This window comes from Ambystoma mexicanum, chromosome 7q (genome assembly GCF_040938575.1).
Source record: "Ambystoma mexicanum isolate Mex_15411 chromosome 7q, UKY_AmexF1_1, whole genome shotgun sequence".
In the NCBI taxonomy this organism is placed as follows: Eukaryota; Metazoa; Chordata; class Amphibia; order Caudata; family Ambystomatidae; genus Ambystoma; species Ambystoma mexicanum.
In genome coordinates this window covers 846017762-846040757 of record NC_090941.1, presented here as the reverse complement: position 1 = coordinate 846040757, position 22996 = coordinate 846017762, and the positions used below count along the sequence as shown (strand labels likewise).

The 22996-nt window shown below is 46.0% G+C and overlaps 1 protein-coding gene across 1 annotated transcript in view; it reads right to left on the bottom strand.

Moving 5' to 3' along the window:
* The window catches only part of GPR83 (G protein-coupled receptor 83), a 288154-nt gene that overhangs the window by 43770 nt on the left and 221388 nt on the right, over window positions 1–22996 (bottom strand). The window contains exon 3 of the mRNA XM_069639272.1: window positions 6246–6379. Within this exon, the coding sequence (XP_069495373.1) occupies window positions 6246–6379 (134 nt within the window). The remainder of the gene's footprint in view (window positions 1–6245; window positions 6380–22996) is intronic.

Genomic DNA, 22996 nt, shown 5'->3' with positions numbered 1-22996 from the left:
AATTAAAATCAACGGGAGAACCATTTGTTGGAGACCATGGCTATCTCTTGGCATTAAATATATTGGACAGGTGTTTATTGAAGGTATCCCATTAACTTAGAAATAATTTGCAACCAAATTTCAAATCCCAAGGTCCTTTCTCCAGAAATATGTCAGTCTAGTAAATGCTATTATGGAAAATTATGAATTGCTAGTCCCTAACCCCTATAGCTTTGATGCTCAAAGACTACTACATATATCAAATCCTAATTTTACAGCGTCCATGATATATTAAGTTTGCTCATCGACATCAACAGATGAAACGCGTAAATGTTGAGAAGCATGGAATCAAGGCTGTTCCCATAACATCATACAATGTAGATGGCCAGGTTTATGGATCAAGATTTCTAAAGCAATCGTTTCAGCTAGCCTATTGCAAACATATTTTTTCCATCAAAAAAAAGTTGAACTTCTCAAAATGGCAAATGTTGGAGTTGTCAAAACTCTCAAGGATCCTTTAAGCATATGATTTTTTACTGTATTCATATTAATACGTATTGGGAAAGTATTGGGTAGATTTTCAGAAGTATCTTCTTAATACAGTTTACTATCACTTTTGATGTTTTATATCAAGGAAGTTGAATGATTCAACCCGCAATGGACAAACATAAAGGGTATCTGTTTGATTATTTATCGCCATAGCTATCCAAAACATTACGTCTAATTGGAAAAATCTTAAAGGTGTTCACTTTAAATTGTGGTGCAATTCAGTGTGCAATCTTCATCGGATGGAAACATGTAATGCAGTTTCCCCATAACTACCTGTTGGAATGGCAATCTTTCTTAGATTATTTTAATAACAAACTACCTAGCCATGATTAGAGAATTCTGCTAACTATTGTTGGCTCATACTTTATATATAAGACCCACCCCCTCCTTATATTTATGTTAGTCCAGTGAGTCTTCTTTGTCCATATATTTAACTTACAAAGGAATTATATAACTATTAGCTTATTAGAAACTGCATTATATGATTAGAATGAACATTATATGTACATTATATAAGGTTCCACTGTTGATTAGATGATTATGTATAAACCTTTACTATTTTAGCCAACTGTGGTAATTGTACCATTTCACTTGCTCTTTGAATTGTTATTGATCCTTATATACTTACTGTACTTAATAAAATACTTAAACACAAAAAGAGTGTATGGAAGACATAAACGTGCATCCATCACACAGAAGTTCTGCCAGATTTGCAGCCCCTCCTCACTAAAAGCTATGTCGGTTTCTCCAGATACCAAGTGCCCTGTGATAGTTCCTTTTCTTCTGTACTTGCTTTCATGACTCCCTGGCCTCGAAGTGCCTGCAGTGTGTGGCCATTTGTGGAAACCGACAGAGGCAAAGTCACAGAGAACCAGCAGGTCTGGGATCACTACGCAAATGGATTACAGCAGTGAGACATGTAGACTTCAAAAGAAGTATGACATGTGGGTAGCGAACCTCTATGTGCTGCTACCCCTGGAACCTCGCTTCACCATCTTCCTACCGGAATTATTGTTTTCCCTGCACCAGCCAGTCCCACCGTGCCCCAGCAGCAGGAGAATTTCCTTTCTTTCTTTCTTTCTTTCTTTCTTTCGTTGTCTTGGTAAAGTCAGCTCCAGCTCCCTGAAGTGTCTGAGGATTCACAACAATGGTGGATCCGCCACAGGAATCCAAAGGACCCAGCACAGGAGCCAACCCGTAACAGGGGAGCTACAGAGTGCTTCAAACTGACGGAAAGAGATGGAACTTTCTAGCTGCAAAGTTCACTTGGGCAAATATTGCCCGCTGCATAACACTGGGACAGTCTCAGCATGAGGTCTAGAAACATTTGTGACAAATCAGCTGCAAGTGTTATCACTCATTATAAACATTTGTCAGTGTTGAGGGAAATATATCCTGACACTTGCTAAGAGTTAACAGGCAGGAACTTTGGACATTCTGGCGCAGGTCGGCTAAACCTTTATGGTCACATGTTTAGCCGAGACTGCTCTATGGCCCAAGCAGAAAGTGTACATAAAAGGTATTACTTACCTGCAACAGTGGATAAAGTAAATACAAAACTGTAGCCTCGTGTGGACATTTCTTTATTTCAACCATTAATTTGTTGTGCTGCATTTCTGTAACCCCAGACCGCCTTTGCCAGAAGTGTGTCTTGGCTGCCCTGCAATAGCGACCTTAGGCTGGCTAAGAGAACTTGTAAAGGGTTGCAGCTTTATTAGATCAGTGTGATCATCTGCAGGCTTGAAAATAAAACCCAACAGGTTCCTCCTGACAAGCCTTCTGCAGAAAGAAAATGTATATACATTCAGAACAGAAATGCAAAGAGATTTTATTGTGGCAAAAGTGATCCGGTCTACATAAAGCCACTAAAACCTGGATCAAAATTCAACCCACTGGGCACAAGGGTGCCAATTTCTTTATAAAGAATGCTTCACTGAAGCTGAGCCTCTCTTATGATCGACTCCACTCTAGGCCCTAGGGCCGTGCCTCAGGTTGCCTCCTCAATGCCCCTGAGACAAGCCTTATGATTGAGTCCTATCTAGACCCTACGGCCATGCCTCATGTTGCCTCCTCAATGCCCCCGAGATGAGCCTTATGGTTGACTCCTCTCTAGGCCCTAGGGCCATGCCTCAGGTTTCCTCCTCAATTCCCCTGAGACAAACCTTATGATTGACTCCTCTCTAGGCCCTAGGGCCATGCCTCAGGTTTCCTCCTCAATGCCCCTGAGACAAGCTTTATTATTGACTCCTCTCTAGGCCCTAGGGCCATGCCGCAGATTTCCTCCCAAATGCCCCTGAGACAAGCCTTATGATTGACTCCTCTCTAGGACGTGCCTCAGGTTGCCTCCTCAATACCCCTGAGACGAGCCTTACGATTGATGCCTCTCTAGGCCCTAGGGACATGCCTCAGGTTTCCTCCCCAATGCCCCTGAGACAAGCCTTATGATGGACTCCTCTCTAGGCCCTAGGGCCATGCCTCAGGTTTCCTCCTCAATTCCCCTGAGACAAACCTTATGATTGACTCCTCTCTAGGCCCTAGGGCCATGCCTCAGGTTTCCTCCTCAATGCCCCTGAGACAAGCTTTATTATTGACTCCTCTCTAGGCCCTAGGGCCATGCCGCAGATTTCCTCCCAAATGCCCCTGAGACAAGCCTTATGATTGACTCCTCTCTAGGACGTGCCTCAGGTTGCCTCCTCAATACCCCTGAGACGAGCCTTTCGATTGATGCCTCTCTAGGCCCTAGGGACATGCCTCAGGTTTCCTCCCCAATGCCCCTGAGACAAGCCTTATGATGGACTCCTCTCTAGGCTCTAGGGCCGTGCCATAGGTTGCCTCCTCAATACCCCTGAGACAAGCCTTATGGTTGCTTCTTCTAGGGCCCAGAGGAGGCAATCGTGAAACATGTCTTTGGATAAAGAAAAAACAGTTCCCAGTGGCGCCATGTGTGCTAACATGCCACACCCTGGTTTTCTGTTAGAAAAAAGGTTTGTTCACTGTGTGTTTCAGCTAATCTGTTTTCTCAGGTATTATATACCCTTTAAGCTAGAATAATGCTATCATTTGTTTTCTCTCTGTGTGTCACGTTAACACTAACACATGTTTTATTATTGCCCCCTACTGAGTTATCTATCTTGTGATAACAGTGATACGTTTTCAATATGAGCAGTGGTCGATGTTCCCTCTGCCTCGCCCCCTGTTCTGCTCCCTCCACTCATCCATACTAACCATCACTCCTACCCTCTACCACAATTCAAACCCCCTACCTGGTTCCTTCCTTTCCTCCACTCCACCACACAGCCCCATGTTTCACAACAGTTCTAGCAAGGCTGAAGAAAACAGGGTGAAAGAATCTACATTTAAATGACCACCATTAGTGTGCCATTGTCCCACTGAGCATGCAGCCTCCCCTTTCAGTCACCCATTATTGTCACCTCTTAAGGGACATGCTCAGGACCACAGCCACTGAGACACCCCTCACGTTACCTGCAAACACTCCTGCGCTTACAGCAATTTGCAGATCTGTGACGAGCTGGGCTTTTTGACTGTTGGGAATGGGCTTTATGTCCCACGCAGTCTATTGACATAAACAAAGCCAATCCAGCACCTGCCAGTCAGTTAGCGGAATGAGATGGGACACTGCTTTGTTACTGACAGGGCCTATGATCGAATCACCTGCAGGTGAACATTTTAAAAACAAAAGCAATCGTGGCTTTTCCTACCTTTCTGGATTGGTACTCCTAGTCACATAAGATAAGGGAATGATGACAGATTTCCCAGAAAAGTAAGGGAACGTAGTACTCTTTAGTTCCCTCTCACTTTGACCTCTGAATATGAGAAAGATGAGTCAATGAGCGTGGTAAGGAATACAAGGGGAGGGTGGAATTAAAAGGGCCATACTCACCCATTAGATACTATAACAGTATTTCAAATAAGTCTAGCGAATTTATTTGATCCTAGCATTCGTAACACACAACTTTTTTAACTTAATCCTCATACAATTAAATCTAGAAACATCATAGAGTATGAATTTACTAATGTCTATTCAGATGTTGACAGACTCAAGGCGCGTGTCTCAAGGGGCCCGATTCATGGAAAAGTGTGCATTAATCCTGCAAAAGCTGCATGCCGAGAACAAGACTGCAGGAGCCTGCCTGTAGAATAAAAAATGCGTGCTCTGCGCATTGATGGAATTGTCTGCGCAGAGAAACCATACACGCGAGTCGCAGCCGGAAAGCCCCTGCACACACCGCCATGCAAAGCAAAAACAGCGAGAGCAGCTACCTTTGTGTGCTCCCCCGGGCGTGAATACATGCACCCTTCAAAAAGTGCATGGGGTCCCCAGCAAGCAGATTACATTAAGTTTCCGATATGGGAAAATGTCACTCCAATGCGCCAATTCCTTATGAAAATTAAGTTAAAAAGTGTTTAACGGTGATTCAAATTAATAAAGAGCCATTCAATTCTTCTTTAAGTTGGGTTTTCTTATATATTGATATTTATTGACTTCGTGTTTATTCAAGTTTCATAACTCATAACGAAGTTTCCCAGAAACAAATTGCCCCTTTTTTTAGTGTTAACTTCACACTAATTCAGTTTCATAACCATTTTATAAGGAGCAAGTTTCCTTTTTCATAACTATTAACCATTTTGTCATGAACAAGTTTCTTTTCTCTACGCGTGTTTCCCCACTGCCAGTTGCAATGGTTCATCAGGAGAAAAAAAAGGAGATAGTTGCAGTCCTATTTTGTTACTAGTTGTATTAAATTATCCTTTTTCTTGAACCACCCTTCACTTTCTTTCCTACATCTCGGGGATCCTGTGCGGGGTCCCCTGTAACTGTTACCGGCACCAAGACAACATGTGTACAATTTATCGTAACTTGGGTAAAGCTCAGAAAATCTGTGTGTGCGCCCCTGTAAACTGTCCCTGCACCCCGCTACAATGCGTATGCTCACCCCTATGTCATATCGAAGCCATGGTTATATATATACGCACCCATAAATCCGACAGCTGATCTTACTCCTGCACAGTGAATGTACGTCTGCTTTTGGGTGGCGGATAGTATGAGGGCTTTGCGTGGCCATTTTCCGGCGAGAGGTTGCACGCTCTGATCCATGAATACATATTGTTTCATGCAATAGTCCCCCTTGAGACACGCTCCACATGGTATGGGTAACTCCCCTGCCACCTGTAGATCTCTCATTGATGTGCAACTCCCACACACAGCCCCCAAAAGTCGCCACTTGCACCGAACCGCCCCACTGACCATAGGCACATTCCTTCTTCTGCAGGCGGTGCTGTGAGCACATGCACTCCAACGTTAAGCCATATGGCCAGGCATTCTTGCCCTCTTGCCGGTCAACATCATCACTCCCTTGACAGCCACCTTTGCCGGTCTGCGCCCCAAAGTCTGACGCTGTAGCGGCTGTCACAGGGCACCGGACTTGGCCCCTCATTTTAGACCTTCTGGAAAAGTTCAGGGCTGACTGCTCCGCAACCCTGGAGGCCTCCTCCATCCGGGCAGTGGTCACTTGTCAGGCACAGGCAGCGAGCCACATGTAACCACTTGCTTGTTCCATGCCCCTGGAGCATGGTGCGCTACAAACCGCTGCCACCTCAAAGTTACTAAAAACGCTCTATGGCAGATGTCCTCCGTCCATTATTATTATGACTTCATTTTCAGCTCGTTATATTAGAACATAAAAGAGCAATGTTACCTGTATTCAAAAGTGAACAGTTTTTGGTACATGGCATGTGGGAGAGAAAACCCGGTGGCCATAATCCAGATCACTGCAATATACACTACTCCCTTTACTGTTGATATCCGGGGTTTCAATGGATGCATAATCACCTGCAAAATAAAAATAAAAACAAGTTATTATTTGGGTAAGGGTGCACATTAAACATTTTCCAGGGGGACGCAAAGCCTCTCCTCAATGTGAAACAACGCAGTAGTTTTGAATGGCAAAGTGTCGACAGAGATGCAAAACCCCTGTGTTGAATCAGAAACTAAAGTGGGACAAGCCTGAATAAATACAAAAAAGGGTGAACTGATACCACCTGAAGACGAACAAACAAATTTCACGCTCTCTCTGAAATATGAAAGGGGTGTGAGCTTAACCTCCACTTACACCTGATGGTAAAACGTACATCTCAGGCATTTTCATTGATCAGCTGCTATTGGAACCCTTTGATTTTACAGGGCTATGAGCGGGAACCTAACTGGGCAATATGCGTGATATTAGGCAGGCTCACATGATCCTCAAAGGCTATAGCACCCGAGGCCTTGCAACAGGACACCTGGGATGATATGAAAGGGCGAGATACCCCTTTGCCTAAATGAATCTGTACTCCCATTCACTATTATAATACAATTCAAACTTCATAATCCAAACATTAATTAGATTTGATCAAAGACCATGAGCCTGAAGAGAGAATATATAATGCACGGTCATCATGTACACACGATACTTTAACTCGAATCCACCTCATACATGCTCACTCACTTTCACCATCTCAATGTTAGAAATCAGTTTCTAGTACGGAGCACCAAACGACATGTCCCAAAATGCATCTGAACAAAGATTAAAAAGGGAGACAAAGGGTTGGAGAGTTCAGTGTTCCAGTGGGAGAAAATGAACAACTGCAGCTGAAAACACAGACATGTAATGGCCAAAACATAACCTTGCTTGCATCATAAAGTAAGGCATAACCTAATTAACTCTTATTGTCTTCAAACACCTTGGGCCCACAAGCTTGTTTCCTCTGTAGTTCCTCAAATAGGCAGCCTCAGTGCACTACAACACTTTGAAGGTGCACAGAACAGACCCAGGAGTTAGGGGAACTCTCAGTGATATTCAAAAGCAGGCTTTGTCCCCGGAAGACAGCAGATTAGGATTACTAGATACAAAGGAGTGCTCAGACAGGACGGCCCACAATGGATCTTCTCAACACAAGTTCCCACAGGAAGGCCATACTTAGGGGTGGGGGGAAATTGTTAGATTCCATTCTGCCCGCCACGAAAGCGAAATCTTTTCTATTCGCTTTGACCCAAGTGGCATTCCGCTAGACCTGCATTTCAAAAAGAACTACGCCAAGTTTCTCTTGCTGTTACACGAACCCAGCACAAATCGAAAAGAGCTGCCCGATATTTCTTGTGCTGCTGCGCGAACCTAGCACGAACCTAATGCAGCAGCGCAAGGTTTCTCATGCTGCTATGCGAATCTAGTACAAATAGCAATAAAATCTGTGCAAAGTTTCTCGTGCCGCTGTGCAAACCTAGCATGGATTGAAAAAAGCATGCAAAGTGTCTTGTTCCACAGGGCAAAACCTGTATGGATCAAAAAAAGGCCAGCGCAAAATTTCTCGTGTTGATGTGCAAAACTTGCAGGGATCGAAAAAGAACTGCATGAAGTTTCTGGTTTTGCTGCGCGAAACTGGCACTGATCAAAAAAAGACCTGCACAAAGTTTCTTGTATAACTGCACAAACCTAGCACAAATCGGAAAAACCATGCAGTTTCTCATGACACTAGGCGAAACTAATATGGTTCGGAAACAAATGCACAAAGAATCTCGTGTCACTGCAAGGAACTAGCACAGATCGACAAAAAAGGCCTGTATGAAGTTTCTTTTCCCGCTACATGAAACCAACATGGAAATGGAACACCACTGAAGAGGGATGGGGAAGCCTACCCCCTCGCCCCCCTCCTATGTAATTCATGACATGGAAGAAGGCCAGGAAACACTGCAATCACCCATTCTATTTTGGACGAATTCCAACGGACCAATGGTTGACAAATATGTCAAGAGATACCCCCTCAGCCAGCCATATGCCAACAACCAGCCATACAGACTAGGTGTGGTACAAGTTTACCCCAGGGTGGACGAGGAGCCTCAGGCTATAACCAAAGACACCTCAATTGACAGTCTTGATTATAGCTCCAAAAAGCCATGTTGCTGACATTGTTAGAGACACCACGACTGGGCAGCGTTAGACATGAAGCACACGTGCCATCCGCACTATGGGACATAAACACACACTCGAATGAATACATGAAGAAAACGAGCATACAGTTCTATAGTTAGAGGAAAGACACATACACATACTGTTATTGCTTTATTCATTTTGACATTAGCTAAATGCAGCAACGCAGAAACCCGCAAGAAGCAAGAAGATCCTGAGCAAGGCTTGCAGTTGCTAACATGCAAATAACCATATGGAACTGCAGGAGCACCTATGGGACCTGACAGAACCAAGTGTGAATAACCTATCGAGAATGTAGTATAGCACGCACATCGTAGAAACCGCATTATAATGGTTTAGGAAAAGTACAGCAGGCTACAGGCCTCTCAGCAAGAGCCGAGCTGAGCTAAATTGAAGCTGGACAGAGAGCAAAACGTGTGAGACAGGACCCGCTTCCAAGGCCACAAGATACTGATGACATTCCATTCCCTGGATGACAAAGGTACCAGCTGCAGAAAATATGAATAATTCCTCATAATTCAGAGCGGCACAGCTAAAAATCATGGTCTTGGAACACGTGAACCTGCCGACGTAGACAATGGATAGCGACCAGCACTGAGAAAGGGAGCCGATCTCAGGCTACCAGACACAGCACTGCAACAAATATGCTACAATTTGAGACAAGCGTTGCACCAAGCAAAAGAGCACTCTCATAGACTAAGGTGGTACACACAATTTACAATGCAGACACATAGTCATTCTTATTACCTTGAAAAGGTACACCGAGGGTTGAGAACCTTTGTGGATTCCAGGCCTGGGGACATCAGCTCTAGCCATCCACAGTTCAGTATCCTAGGGGTGGGTAGAAACGTGTCAGAACCAATGGTAAGCCCACCACACTGCAAAATTGTTACAGATAGTGACTTGGGGATGGACCAGGCCAGCCACCTGACATTCGAGGGCCAGTAGAATAACATGTATAGTGTCCACTATAGGTGGTAAGAGGCTCAGTAGCCAATTAGGAGGGCCGATAGGTTTAGGTTTTTTGGAGCAAGGCCCAAGTAATGACAGAGCAGTGATGTAATTTTCCATCAAAACTGGCCTGCGGGCCAGGAGACGTTGAGAGGTGCATGGATTTTCCCTGTTCCTGTGCTGATCCCTGTTGGTTTTGTCTGCAATAAACCACAGTTTGACCTTGCCGCTGACTGAGTCCTCCGTTTATCCTGTGGAAGGTGTTGTGCCTTCCGAGAGTCCACAAACTCCTAGTGGCCCTCTGGCATACCTGGGAGTTTTTTGTCCAAGCAAACTGGTAGCAGAGATATGGTTGGCTGCGCCAGCCCGGCACCAAATCATCACCTTCACCGCCGAACCTGAGAGGATGCAGGACACTCTCATATTTCAAGAAAATGGGAAAACGCATGCCGGTGTACATGTTGCCAGGAGCCCCTTGTGAATATCCTGCCCAAAGTCAGTGAGTTGGGGAGGAGAGCGCCTCAAGATGGGGAGTCGAGCGCCTTGACGGGGAGCCGGCAGCCGAGCAGTGCTAGCAAACCATGCAGTGTAAGTATTGACCCAGTCTAACAGCAACTCAGGGTGTGAGGGAGGGTATTGAGTATTGTGGGGTTTTATGTAGTAACATCGACTACTGTTCAAATATTGTTAAGTAGTGTTAAGTGAGTAGGGACAGGAGTGGAGGTAGGAGTCCCTTTTCTGTGTTTAGGGCACATTCGGTCTTAGAGTTAAAAGGTTCTGGTAAATAACCTAGACTATTGACTTGCGGGCTTGGATGACAAAAGATATGTAAATAGTGGTATTCCTGTGGGTTAGGCGTTTTAGCTCGAGTCATAGATGACGCTAACCCCGTGAGGGTTAGCAAGGGAGCTGGCCTAGATTGCAGAAGGTGAGTTGACTGGTTATGTCTCCTGGAGTGAGGCGTTTCGCATGCTAGGCGACGTAGCGGGTGCAGTTCAATCACAAGAGAATATTGGTATACACTGCCTGGAGAGCAGGAAGACAGCTGTGTTTTTTTTTGTGGTTTGGGAGTAATGGGCTATTACAGTGTGCGCGCAATATTTGGTTTCCCTATGTTGTTCTGGTAGTTTGGTGACGTCACCCTTAGGCTCGCACATAGGACATGGAGAGCTTGAGACGATGAGGAGCTAGTATTGGAAAATTGGGATTGGCAGACAAGGTGAACAAGCGGCGGTGCACGGAAGGCGCATGTGCAAGATTTGGGGGGTGCCTGAGGAAGCAGAGGTTGTGAAGGGGGTGCAGTGCACAGAGCACGCCTGGTAAGTTGTGGAGTCAGAGAGGCTTGTAGAAACTGGAACGTATTTCTATTGCATTGTGTTTTTCTCTCTAAACAGCAGACGATTGAAACCCTCGACTTGAGGTCAGGTAAAGGCACCAAAATGTATCAGGGCAAATGCGGGGGGGATACACCCCATCAGAACCTATGTAATACACTCCCGCCTTATAGGCAAAATAATCTGTACAGGTAGCATAGAATTGTCCAAACGTACAGAGGGAAAATTAACTAAACCATGGCCGCCTTGTGGAAGTTTCTCCAAAGACATGTAGCAATCCCTTTTGACACACGTACAGGGTACCTATTAGGGGAAGAAATTGACAAAACGCATGGCAATATTTGAGTTGTGGTGCATGTTTCAGGAGGGCAAGGGGGATGCCACGGGCATCAGTGGATGCTAAGCCAGCAGGAGGTGAAGGACGCAGGGGCCCATCCTTCTGCGCCTCTCCCTACTCCCTCAAGTATAGCATTCGATGATACAGATGATGAACAGGGAATGTATGATATGATATGATATGATGGTTTATTTAGATAGCACCTATACACAATGTGTTTCAAAGCACTTCATGACAAGAGAGGGAACAAGGGAAAATACAAAACATTCTTACAGGCCATGAACAATAAGAAAGTGAGAAAATAAAATGTCATACTCAGGCTTCCAACATTTCAGATAGTGCAAGTGCTAAGACACAAATAGAAAGGAAATGGGAAACAGACAGGCGACTACTGTACTAGGCCTGACGACATTTCTGGTAGAGCCGGAGAATACACAAGGTGAAGGGGAGGGGAGGAGGGGGGGGACCAAACAAGCGACTATCATACTAGGATGGATGAAATTTCAGATAGTGCCGGGGGGTGTGGGGGTATCCAATGAGGGAACTAAGGGCAGCATAGGGGTATTCAAATCTGACATATAAGCCACCACCATACACAAAGGAGGAGAAGACGAAAGACGCAGGACAGCCAGTTAGCGACCCAGAGGCGAGCAGTGAGGCGCAGCAGGGCGTGGAGGAGGGCCTCGAGGGCATAACTACCAACAAATGGATAGCAGCACAGGTACTCTTGAAACTTCAAGGGAAGACAAATGGAGAGGCAGAAGGGGAGATCGAGGCGATAGCAGGCCTGAAGAGGAACAGCGACACAACAGATTGGGCAGAGATAATGGACGAGGAAGAAAGGAGGCAGAGGGACAGGAAAGGGAGATTAGAGCGCGAAGACAGGGAGAGAAGGAGAAAGGGAAGTTGGAAAGGGAGGATAGAGATTGTCAAAGGGAGGAAGAGAAGGAACACCTGGAAAGGGAACGGGAAGAAAGGATCGAGAGAGATCTCAAGGAGCAGAAGAGGGCAGAAAGAGAGAGGAGGAAGAGAGGAGGAAGAAAAGGGAAAGGGAGCTGGAGAAGGCAGAAAGACAGAGAGAGATAGCAGAGAAAGAAAAACTCAAGTTAGCTGAGGGGGAACGTAGAAAGTTACAGTTGAAAGACTGGCAAGGGAACGAGCGTGCAGGGAGGAGTACAAGCGAGCAATTAAGATCAGTAAAGACACAAGTAGCACTAGATAGGGGAAAAGATAGATTTGAGGAGGACAGACGCTCACGGGGCAGGTGCACAACCAAAGGAGGAGGAGCAGGCCTAGGGGCCAGTGAAGGAGGCAGCAAGTATGACTTGAGAGACATCAATCTCAGCATGAAGCCCAACACAGACTTGACGTCGAGGAGACTAAGTTTTCCAGATGATTTCTGTAGCAACATGGACACAGGATCTGAAAGTGAGGACAAATACAGTAGGCACAAGAGGGGGATCAGTTTCAATCGCAGTCAGTGGGGGCGGGGACTGAGAAACGGGTGTCATGGGAGTTTAGGACGCATACACAGGGAGAAGGGCAGGGCAGCTCAGATGGGAAGTACAGCAGGCGGATGACTTTTGCATCCTCTTCTTAAGAAACCCTCTTCTTAAGAAACCCTCTGCTGACCCCACCTGCCAGGCTAACTATCGCCCAATCTCCATCACTCCCTTCCTGGGCAAGCTCCTTGAGAAATTGGCCATCTCCCAGCTTAATCGCCACACTGAATCTGTTGATTGTCTTCATAACCATCAGTCTGGCTTCAGAGCTGCTAGAAGCACGGAAACTGCTCTCCTGAACATCTGTGAAGACCTGCTCTCCAACCTTGACTCCAACACACCCCTGTCCTTATCCTACTTGATCTCACTTCTGCCTTTGACAATGTCAACCATGCCTTCCTGCTCAACTGTCTCTGTGATAACCTGGGTATCACTGGTCAGGCCCTGGCATGGCTGACTTCTTTCCTCTCTGATCAACCCCCCCAGGTCCAACTTGGGTCCTTCCTCTCCGCTATCTTTTTCTCTACCTGTGGAGTCACCCAAAAGTCTAACCTCTCTCCCTGGCTGTTCAACCAATACCTAGCACTCCTTTCCGACTGCATTGCTGCTCTCTGCCCCATCTTTCAGTGCTATGCGAATGACATCCAGCTCATTTTCAGGTTACCTTCGGCCACCTCTTCTCCTTCCCTCATTTCTGACTGTCTGTCTGCTTTCCAGGAGTGGTGTGCCGTCAATGATCTCTGCCTTAATGCCAGTAAGACCGAGATTCTCCTCATCGGCACACCCACTCCCTTCTTTCCTGTAGCTCTCTGGCCAGCCTCTCTTGGCCCTCTTCCTGCTCCCACCTGCAAGGCTAAAAACCTTGGGGTCATCTTTGACTCCACACTCTCCTTCCCCCCCTCACATCTCTGACGTCTCTAAGAAGTCACACTACCAGCTGCATCTCCTCTGTGGTATTCTTCCTCTCCTCTCCTTCCCCCAGAAGCTCACTGTCTCCTGAGCTCTGGTTCTCTCTAGGCTGGATTACTGCAACAGCCTCTTTCTAAATCTGCCTACCTCTACTCTCCACCCTTTGCAACTCATCCAGAACAAGACTGGAAGACCTTTCCTTGGACTCAAGCCCAGGGATCGTATCTCCCCAGGACTGACATCTCTGCACTGGCTCCCAGTGGCTGGGTGGATTAAGTTCAAAACCCTATGCTTTGTCCACAAGGCCATCTGGGGCACGGGGCCTCAATAACTTCAACTCTTCCTAAATATCTTCCTTCTCGAGCTCTTTGCTCATCCGCCTCCAACTCCCTCAGGGTCAGTCGCTTCTCCAAGCAACAAGTTGGTGGTAGATCTCTTTCTTTGGCTGGGGCCTCCCTCTGGAACAGCCTCCCTACCGCCCTTAAACCTAAGGAGAACCATCTCCTGTTCTGGAAGCACCTCAAAACCTTGCTCTTTGCTTCTGCTTTTTCTCCTCCTCTCCCCTGCTGACCTCCTGGCTGTAACTTGAACTGCACTGGCTATCTGGATGCCCTCTGATCTCAAGCCCAGGTCCCCCCACCAGTATGACACACCTGCACTGCATGGCTGGCAACCCCAGCATTTGGGGACTGTTTCTGTATCCCTACAGTACCCCTACCAGCACTTGACACCTGATGTCTGCACTTACCCTTGCCCTTGCCTCTGCTGGCCATTACATTACTTATTGTTATTTTCTATTCCCATGTACTGCACTGTCCCTTCCCCCATCCCACGCACTTGTGTGATCTAAATGACACCTGGCCTAGTGGGATCGTTGTCTGTCCTCCCTTTGTTCCCCCTCCCTTGCCTCGTCGTGCCTTGAAACACTTGTGTATAGGCACGTTATAAATGCCATATCATATCATCATATCATATCATATCATACCTCGCACAGCACCTACATCAATAGACTAAGGGATCTCCCAGGATGACTGAGAGGGGAGACAGCCATAGCTTGTTCAAGGGGACGATTGTCTAGGGCTTATGACGATAGCAGAAGAGTGCCCATATTGGAACCATTAGATGTATGCGCAGGTATTGAGAGCGAGGGGGGGGTCGACAAATTAGACTGACTAGAAGGTCACATGAGGAGGAGACAGCAAACATTCAGAGGCCCTTATTGGAGAATGGAGGGGTTAGACCTCAATACGTGCCATGGAAGCACATGGACAAGGAGAATATGAAGTGCAGACTGCCGTCGTTGAGTGCGGGGGCTAGGAAGTGGATTTACGAGATGGAGAAAATGACACAGAAAATGGTTCCCAGGGTGATGACACAGAACACAGCATACAACGGGTCGCCATTTGCAAACTGCAGGGCAGCAGTATGGCAAGCATTGAGAATACAATACCCAGACACGTCAGGAGGCAGATGAAGCAAAATTAGTGCAGAGAAAGCTATCGAAGTATGCAATGGAAAGGGTGGTTGTAACCAGCCCCACCTCACAGGCACAACAGCAGCCACAACAGTTTGCAATGCCCACGGGAGGAGGGTTTATGGGTGGGGTGGACCACAGCAAGGGTTCCTAGGAAGGAGAGGCCTACAAGGGGTGTGGCTTTGGGCCAAAGATGCATCACAACCAAGGAGGGTTTCGAGGAGGGTTTTGAGGTTATGGGCAACAGATGCAGCAAAACCCAGGGGAGTTTTCGGGTGTTTCCAGGGGCAAGGGAGGGAGCCACCACAGTGTTGGGCCTGTGGGCAGATAGGGCACATCTCAAGGGTATGTTGGTCCAGAGGGATGCAAAGAAATTGGGGAGGGCAGGGCCAGCAGCCATATAAAGGGGATCAGGATGATTACTATGCACAGGACCAACAACCACAAGGGCAGTGCACCATCAGCACAGATGCAGGTACCACAGATGTCATCACCAGTACCACAGTATCTACAAGCACCACAGATACGAGAGAGCACACAAGTAGCACAGATACAGAATGATGATGCACCAGCACACGTGGACACATTAGCGACAGTACCCGCCCGATGACGGGGAGAGTGACCATGGTAGGGAACAACTCCTTTATAGGAAATGGGTTGTCCCTGTACCCTCAATAGGACAACTCACAGAAGAACTTGATGTGTCCAATCCTGACGATCACACCCAACCCTGTGGAGGAACCTCGCATAGGGGTAGCGATAGGTGAAAAAATATTTTCCTTTCTTGTTGGCATTGGGGCAACTAGGTCATGCATTAGGGATGGAGAATTCACATTGTCAGGCGATGCCATGAACACTCAAGTATTCTCAGGTGCTCGGGAAGTGGTTTCTTTTACAGAAAATATCTCACTATCTATAGGAGATCACGATCTATCACTGCCTTTACTTTACTCTCGACAGACATCTGTAAATATACTGGGCGACGCATTATGAGCAGACTGAACATGACCATCTCATTCACAGACAAGGGCATAGTGTGCTCAACACCAGGCATTCGCATGCTAAATGTAAGGCAGACGTACGGTACAGAGGGGGGTGCCAGTGGACCCAGAGATGTTGCAGTATGGGACTGACATTACCATTGCATGGCTTCCAGGCATCACAGGGAAAGTGTGGTGGGTCCCAAACGAGTACCTGTTCAGGCCAGAAACACCATTGGATGAGCCACCAGAAACACCATTGGATGAGCCAGAAGGAACAATAGTGCCCATAGAAATAGAGGCAGTGGTGGCAAGAGAGGAATGGATTGCAGTGCATGGGATGGATGGCACGGGCGGGCATAGAGAGCAATAATTGCAGTTCCAGGTTAACTACAGTGACAAATGACAAACTATTCAAGGAAGAGAGACAGGAACTGGAGATGGTGTTTGAAATGAGAGTAACCTATTGGTTACAAATACATTACAGAGAAGTGCCACAGAGAATGGCAATAGTGCTGCAGGCGCTGCCCTCATTCTGGGAGGAAGACATGGCCAAAGTGCCCAGAAGTTTATGGACCACAAGTCCTCATGACGTGGGTTGCATAAAGAGCATAGAGGGAGTGAAGATCAAGCTGAAGCCAGGAGCGATTTTGCCAGTAGTCAAACAGTAGCCCCTAACAAACGAAGCACATGAAGGCATTTATGAGGCAATCACTGCACTGATTGAGAGAGGCATCCTGGTACCATCAGAATCCCCATGTAAAACAGCGGTGTACCCCATGCACAAGGCACAGGTAGGGTCATGGCATTTCATACATGATTTAAGACCTCTTAACCAAATTGTAGGAGCAGAGGATCCTCTAGTTGCAAACCCAGCGACAATTCTGTGCAGCATTCCGGCGGAAGCTGCCTGTTTCACAGTAATTGATTTGAAGAATCCACTATTCTCAGTACCACTCCACCTAGACTCATAAGATTTGACCACCTTTATGTATAGAAACCAGAAGTGGAAACATACTCGGCTCCCACAGGGGCACTGCAAGTCACCATCTATCTTTAACAGAGTAATCCAGATGGACCTGAGCAACATACAGATGGAAAGCACAGTTTTACAGTATGTAGATGACATTTTGATTTGCAGTGAGACAGAAGACCAGTGTAGGAAGGACTCAGTGGTAGCGGACAAAGGGTACAAGGGGGACAATACCATGTTACAGCACTGTCAGAAGGAGGTGCTGTACGTTGGATAAACAATATCCCAGAATGACCGACAGATCACCCCACGGAGAGCAGAGACAATACGCAAGACACCTCAGCCCATGACAGTGAGGGAAATGCAACAGCTCTTGGGGTTATACAACTACTGCAGAGCATGGATCTTTGACTACAGCACATACACAAGGCCACTAGTGTGCGCCCTGAAAGAGGCACATAGGGGAACCAAGACATTAACATGGACCATATAGATGACTGAGGCCTTTGCAGAATTTAAGGAAGCAATAAGCACTGCCCCAGTGTAGGGATCCCAGACTTCAAAAAGGCATTTTTCCTATTCTCACACACTTACGGTATTGTGATGATGGTAGTACTGACACAAAAGACAAGCATGGGCCACAAGCCAATTGCTTACCACAGTGGACAACTTGACCCAGTGATGAGAGGACATTATCCGTGCGAACAAGCTTTGCAGCTGCAGCCTTCACAGTGGAGAAGTCAGCAACAGTAAAAATGGGGTGCACCACCACTCTTTAGGTGGGGCACGCCCCCTTTGTGATACTGCAGAAGCCAAGGGTTTAAGGATTAAGCGTTGTTTATGTGCTCCCGGTCAGATCTTGACTACAAGGTCAAAAGTGAAGTGCAAAAACTCGGGTCCCTCAAGAAAATCAGGGCGAATGACCTGGGCACACCTATGGCAAGATCAATTCCCTAAATAAATTAAATTACATTTCACAGTTTTAAATAATGTGAAGTTATTTGCTCATAAAAGAAAATTAGTACAGAAATTGAATGTAAAATGTAGCAATACAATTGTTACAAAATAGAGAAATTAACAAAGATTTCCAAAAAGAAAAAATATTTCAATTATAAGATAATTTGCACTACTTCTGCGAACTGTCTGTGACTAAGCAAATTACATAAGTACATTTGAGTACAAAAAGATAACCTGATAGGGTCACATTAGGAATTATAGAATTCATGGAAACAGATATCACACTAAGGAAGAGTTCCAGGCTGAGACAAGGTGGTATGTTTCGGCGTGTCTCCTCCTATTGGCTACGACACATTTTGGGCAATCAATGCCCTTCATCAGGTAAGTTATATCTGTGATTATGTGCCTCTCCTGTAAATTCAAGTAATAATGTGTAATTTTTACAAAAGGAAAAGTAGCATATGTGGCCTGTGCTAATGGTAAACTGACCTGAGAGTTTTCAAGAAGACTGTGTAAATCATTACTGCCAGAGTAGACCTTTCGCCGTATCTGGTGAAAAAAATGTTGCATTTAGATCATTGGCAATGATTGACAGAAGGCAGGCAAACATGGGACCCGTCGCCAATCAATAGCAATGGGTCCCATGTTATGACCGCACTGTACATTTTGGAGATGTAAAGTGAGTTGTACTGACCCTAGATTACAAGGGATCAGGCTGTCTGGCAAGATGCTTTATGTATCGAGGACTCAATACGTAAAGAAAAGTCCTGCAGGACAAAACGGCTGTTAGGAAATCAGGAGATTTGAGATGCAGTATTTAAAAGTAACCCGGAAACTGCCCGGGAGCTGCCGCTCAATTGGAATGAGGGCAGTGTTTAGATTTATGATGGATTTGTGAATGAATCTATGGACTTACTGGAGTGGGTGCCGGAAAGAGATGCAAGCATGCTCGGACAGAGCCACTGTCTATTCTCATGTCACAATGCTTGCAGTATATATGCAACCTGAACGCAAGCGCTTATGTTTAGAAAAGGCCCTTGGGACCTCAATGAAGTACGCGGTAGCGCACCACCTTGGAGTACTTTGTTGTACTGCAAATAAATGTGTAAACTGACAGTCAAAATAAAAGACTGGATCAGTCTAAAGTACAGCGGTGAAGAGCGATGTTTAAAATTAACTGAATCACGTGATGGGGAAGACCCATGTGTCTGGGTGTAATTATACCATGGTTATATATGTTTTGAGGACGACAAGGGTGGACTGGGAGCTTATAAATATCCAGATACTAATCTGGAAGTTAAATTAGAAAACACATGACATGTAGGGACTTGGGACATGTAGTCCCAATGAGGGAGTCAGTATGGAGTTATAAAAAACAACTTAAGTCCCAATCTAAGTTCATCCGTCATGGGGACATCGAGTCAAGCCGATCGATCCATTCAATCTCCCTTTGCTGCAATAGTCTGTTTAAATTGCCACCCCTTCTCGGTAGGCATACTTCTTCAAGAATGATGAACTGTATTTGTGCAATCGCGTGTCTTGACTGATTGAAGTTATGTGCCACTGGTGATTTTTCAGATGCTTGTCTGATGTTGGATTTGTGTTCCACAAGCGCATTTTGGCTTTCCTAGTAGTTGTCATGCCTATGAAATATAATCCACTGGGGCATCTGATGCCGTAGATTACATTCTTTATGTCGCATGTGGAGGTATGGCGAAGAGCAAGGTTGTAACCTTAATGGGGAGGAGTAATGAAGTTACCTTTAATAACATTTTGACAGTCGGGAGAATGGTGCAACACTTATGCTATTTGGTTGTCATTGTTTGCCCCTTCTCTTGTTTGGTTGAGGTGGCCACATTTTTAATATGAGTTTAATATGAGAAGCGTTTCCCTGCTAAGCAGTGTGTGAAGTACTTAGATCTGATAATGGCACTGACTTCTTTAATTATTTATTTAAATCACAACTCTTTTAGGAATAAAGCACAAAGTGTGTTCCATATGCCATCCTCAAGCCAACAGCGTTGTTGAGCTGTATAATGATCTTTTAAAGGTTAAACTGTCTAAACTATGTGTCACGCTGAAGAAGAATTGTGTCTATTGTTTGCCCCTGGACCTCTTTAGTACAGAGACACAGCCAGTGGGAAACAACAGCAAGTGCAACAAAACACTGCTCATTCCTGACCTGGCCAAAGGCAAGGCAGCCCTCATGGACATTTATTGGGTGTGTGGCAACAGCCTTACATGCATCTCCCACCATCAATGAGAGGGACATGTTTGTGAACAACCTTACATTCAGCCATCCTCGTAGTACCTGAAGCACACCTAACTATAGCACCCAGGTATGTCACAAAACTGCTGAAGCAACCTCCTGCCCCCGCAAGCAAGAAGAAAGAAGAGCTCACTGAGAAGACAAAAGAGATGATCAAACTATCTGTTTAAAGAATCCTCTAAACTGCTTAAACAAATTCCAGAAAACTATCAGTTGTACAGCAAGACAGAGGTCTTCATTGCTTGTCCTATGTTACCAGGAGTCCAGGCTGCAGCTAACACCAAGTGGCTCCAGATTGTAAGGTGGGAAATGATTCAGTTGGTGAATGATACAGAATAAGTACTGAACGCAATCAAGAGCGAAATGCATGCGATCCGGTTGATGACCATTCAGTAACGGTATGTCCTGGACCTGCTCACTGCCATGGAAGGGGATTTGTGCAAAAAGATTGGACTGTCATGTTGCACATATAACCCGCCAAATGATGCTGAAAATGGGTCCCTGTGGCACATCATAGGGGCCCTCCACAAGCTAAAGACAGGCATGGAAAATAAAGCAGAATCTGAAGCTGAAGATTGGTTTGATGCAATGTTCTCCTGGGCGTCACATGGCTTGGAGGGTGGTGGAGATATTGGTCCCTATCGTGGTACTCCTGCTGGTGATGTTCTGCCTGTGCCAAATGATACCCTGGTGCTGCGTAAAGACACTCCTGAACAGTGCTATGAGGATGGTCATGATAGGGGCATGTATGGCAACTCCTGTACAAAAGATGGGCATACTCAAACAGACGATTCAAACAAACCGTGCATGTTCAGAATCGAGAGGTCTATAGATCCCCGAAGGACTCTGACTACACCCCCACCAGACCCAGAAAATTATGTCGAACACTAGGTCGACCTAGAAGGTGATGGAGGGTGTATAAACATCACGTGTAGCCTGGAGAAATATGCCCAAGCAGGAGAATGCTTATGTCATGTGTGCCCATGGATTATAGTTATAATTGGTTATTTATAACGTGCTTAAAACCAAAGAGGTTTCTAAGTGTGGACCCACGATTTGAACTTGTGTTGCCCTGCATCATCTTGCTTCCAAGACGAGCGCATTACCACTGAGCTATACTACCCAGGATGAGTATAGGGCCCGGGAAGCAACTGTGTTAGTTAATGGAGGATTAACAAAAGAGGGGAATGTTGGGATGCACGTCCAGCTCCCATGTCCCCCATATTGAGGAAGATACACCAAGCGCACCCAAAAATGGACGTGTGCGACTGCAGGGTGGTGAAACATGCAAAGTAGGGGTAATGTGCGGGCATGTGTATAGCAAGTTTTGGAACCTTAGGTAGGTAAAATATAAGTATGAAGAAACCATGAAGAATAGCATAATAGCCAGCCCGAGTCCCTGTTGCAGGAAATACTGAAGCCCCACCATATTAGAACGAGGACTATTTTGCAGCGGGTCATTGTAGCAGTATATCATGGCAATGAGTCCCCTTTCCCAGCCAAGAGAGCTGAACAAGGAAATCTTCAGGCTTGGTAGATGAAATACAATTGTATTGTGTTGGAGACCTGTGAAACTAGAAAGGAATGTGGCTAGCTGAGCATGAATAGGGCTGCGCCCGTCCCAAAGGACACACCCATGGGAGCTGGGGCAGAGGTCCTGAGCTGGCAAACAACCTTTCTCAGATTTAGGGAACTAGACCCCCAAGATAATGGTCATCCTATTTAAACTGCCAGAGGCCTGCAAACATAACACCTAAATCCTTCACAATTTGACTGATTAGTATGGTCCTGGAGAGGCTCTAGAGAGGGGCAGCTGCCAAGGGGGTGCACAGAGTGAGTTATCCTGTGATTTGTACTATTAGGTGCAAGGGCTGATGCCAACAAATTCAGTACTGCACTGGGAAGGCATGACGGGCGCTTGAGTGTCTGGGATCGTGAGAAGCTCTTCTTCATCCGAGAGGGCCAATTTGACTCAAAAGTATCCACTGGTCTCATGTCAATGACCAGATGCACATCATGTGACTAGGCCAATGGGGAGGGTAACATTCCCAAAAGCCTGCCAATCATGCAAGCAGAACCCGAGGTGGCAAGGCAGAAGACCACGTGTCAGGGGGCTGCAGTAGATTAGATACGGCCAATCGGTCGAGACAATATAGGGTACTGATAGCATGTACATAATGGGTAGTCAATGAGGGTGGGGGATGTGTACGTAATATTGTGTGCATCACGAGTGGAAGTGATGTAGCTTATAATGACTTGTCTGCTTTGAACTCACTCAGAGAGCTCTGTGGCAGTTGGGTTCTATGGCACCCTCTGTCACCTCTTACCTTTTGGTATACAAAATAAACCTTGTTATCCTTGCACCAAGCCTTTTTCCTGGTTGTCTGTCCTACGACTTGTTCCTGCAAAAGGACCAATCAAAAACAAAGTGGTAACCCTAGCCCAAATCCTTCATGCTCTGGACCTCGAGGACTAATTGGTGCTCCTGGACCTCCAGAACATGTAGTTCCATGTTGTCGTCCACCCAAAACATTGAATGTTCATGTAATATGTGGTGGGGCAACCACTATCAATTTGCAGTCCTCCCCTTCGGCCTTACCTCTGTCTTCAGAGTCTTTATGAAACCTGCAGCTGTGTGGCAACTCATCAAAGGACACACACCCCAACTGCAGTCTCAGTACACCTATTTCAGATATGCCATCTACTCCGCAAATTGGGATTCTCTCTCAACTTAAAGAAGTTGACCCCTACATTCGGAGGCTTCAGTTCACTTGGGGGTGATAAACATGTATGAAGG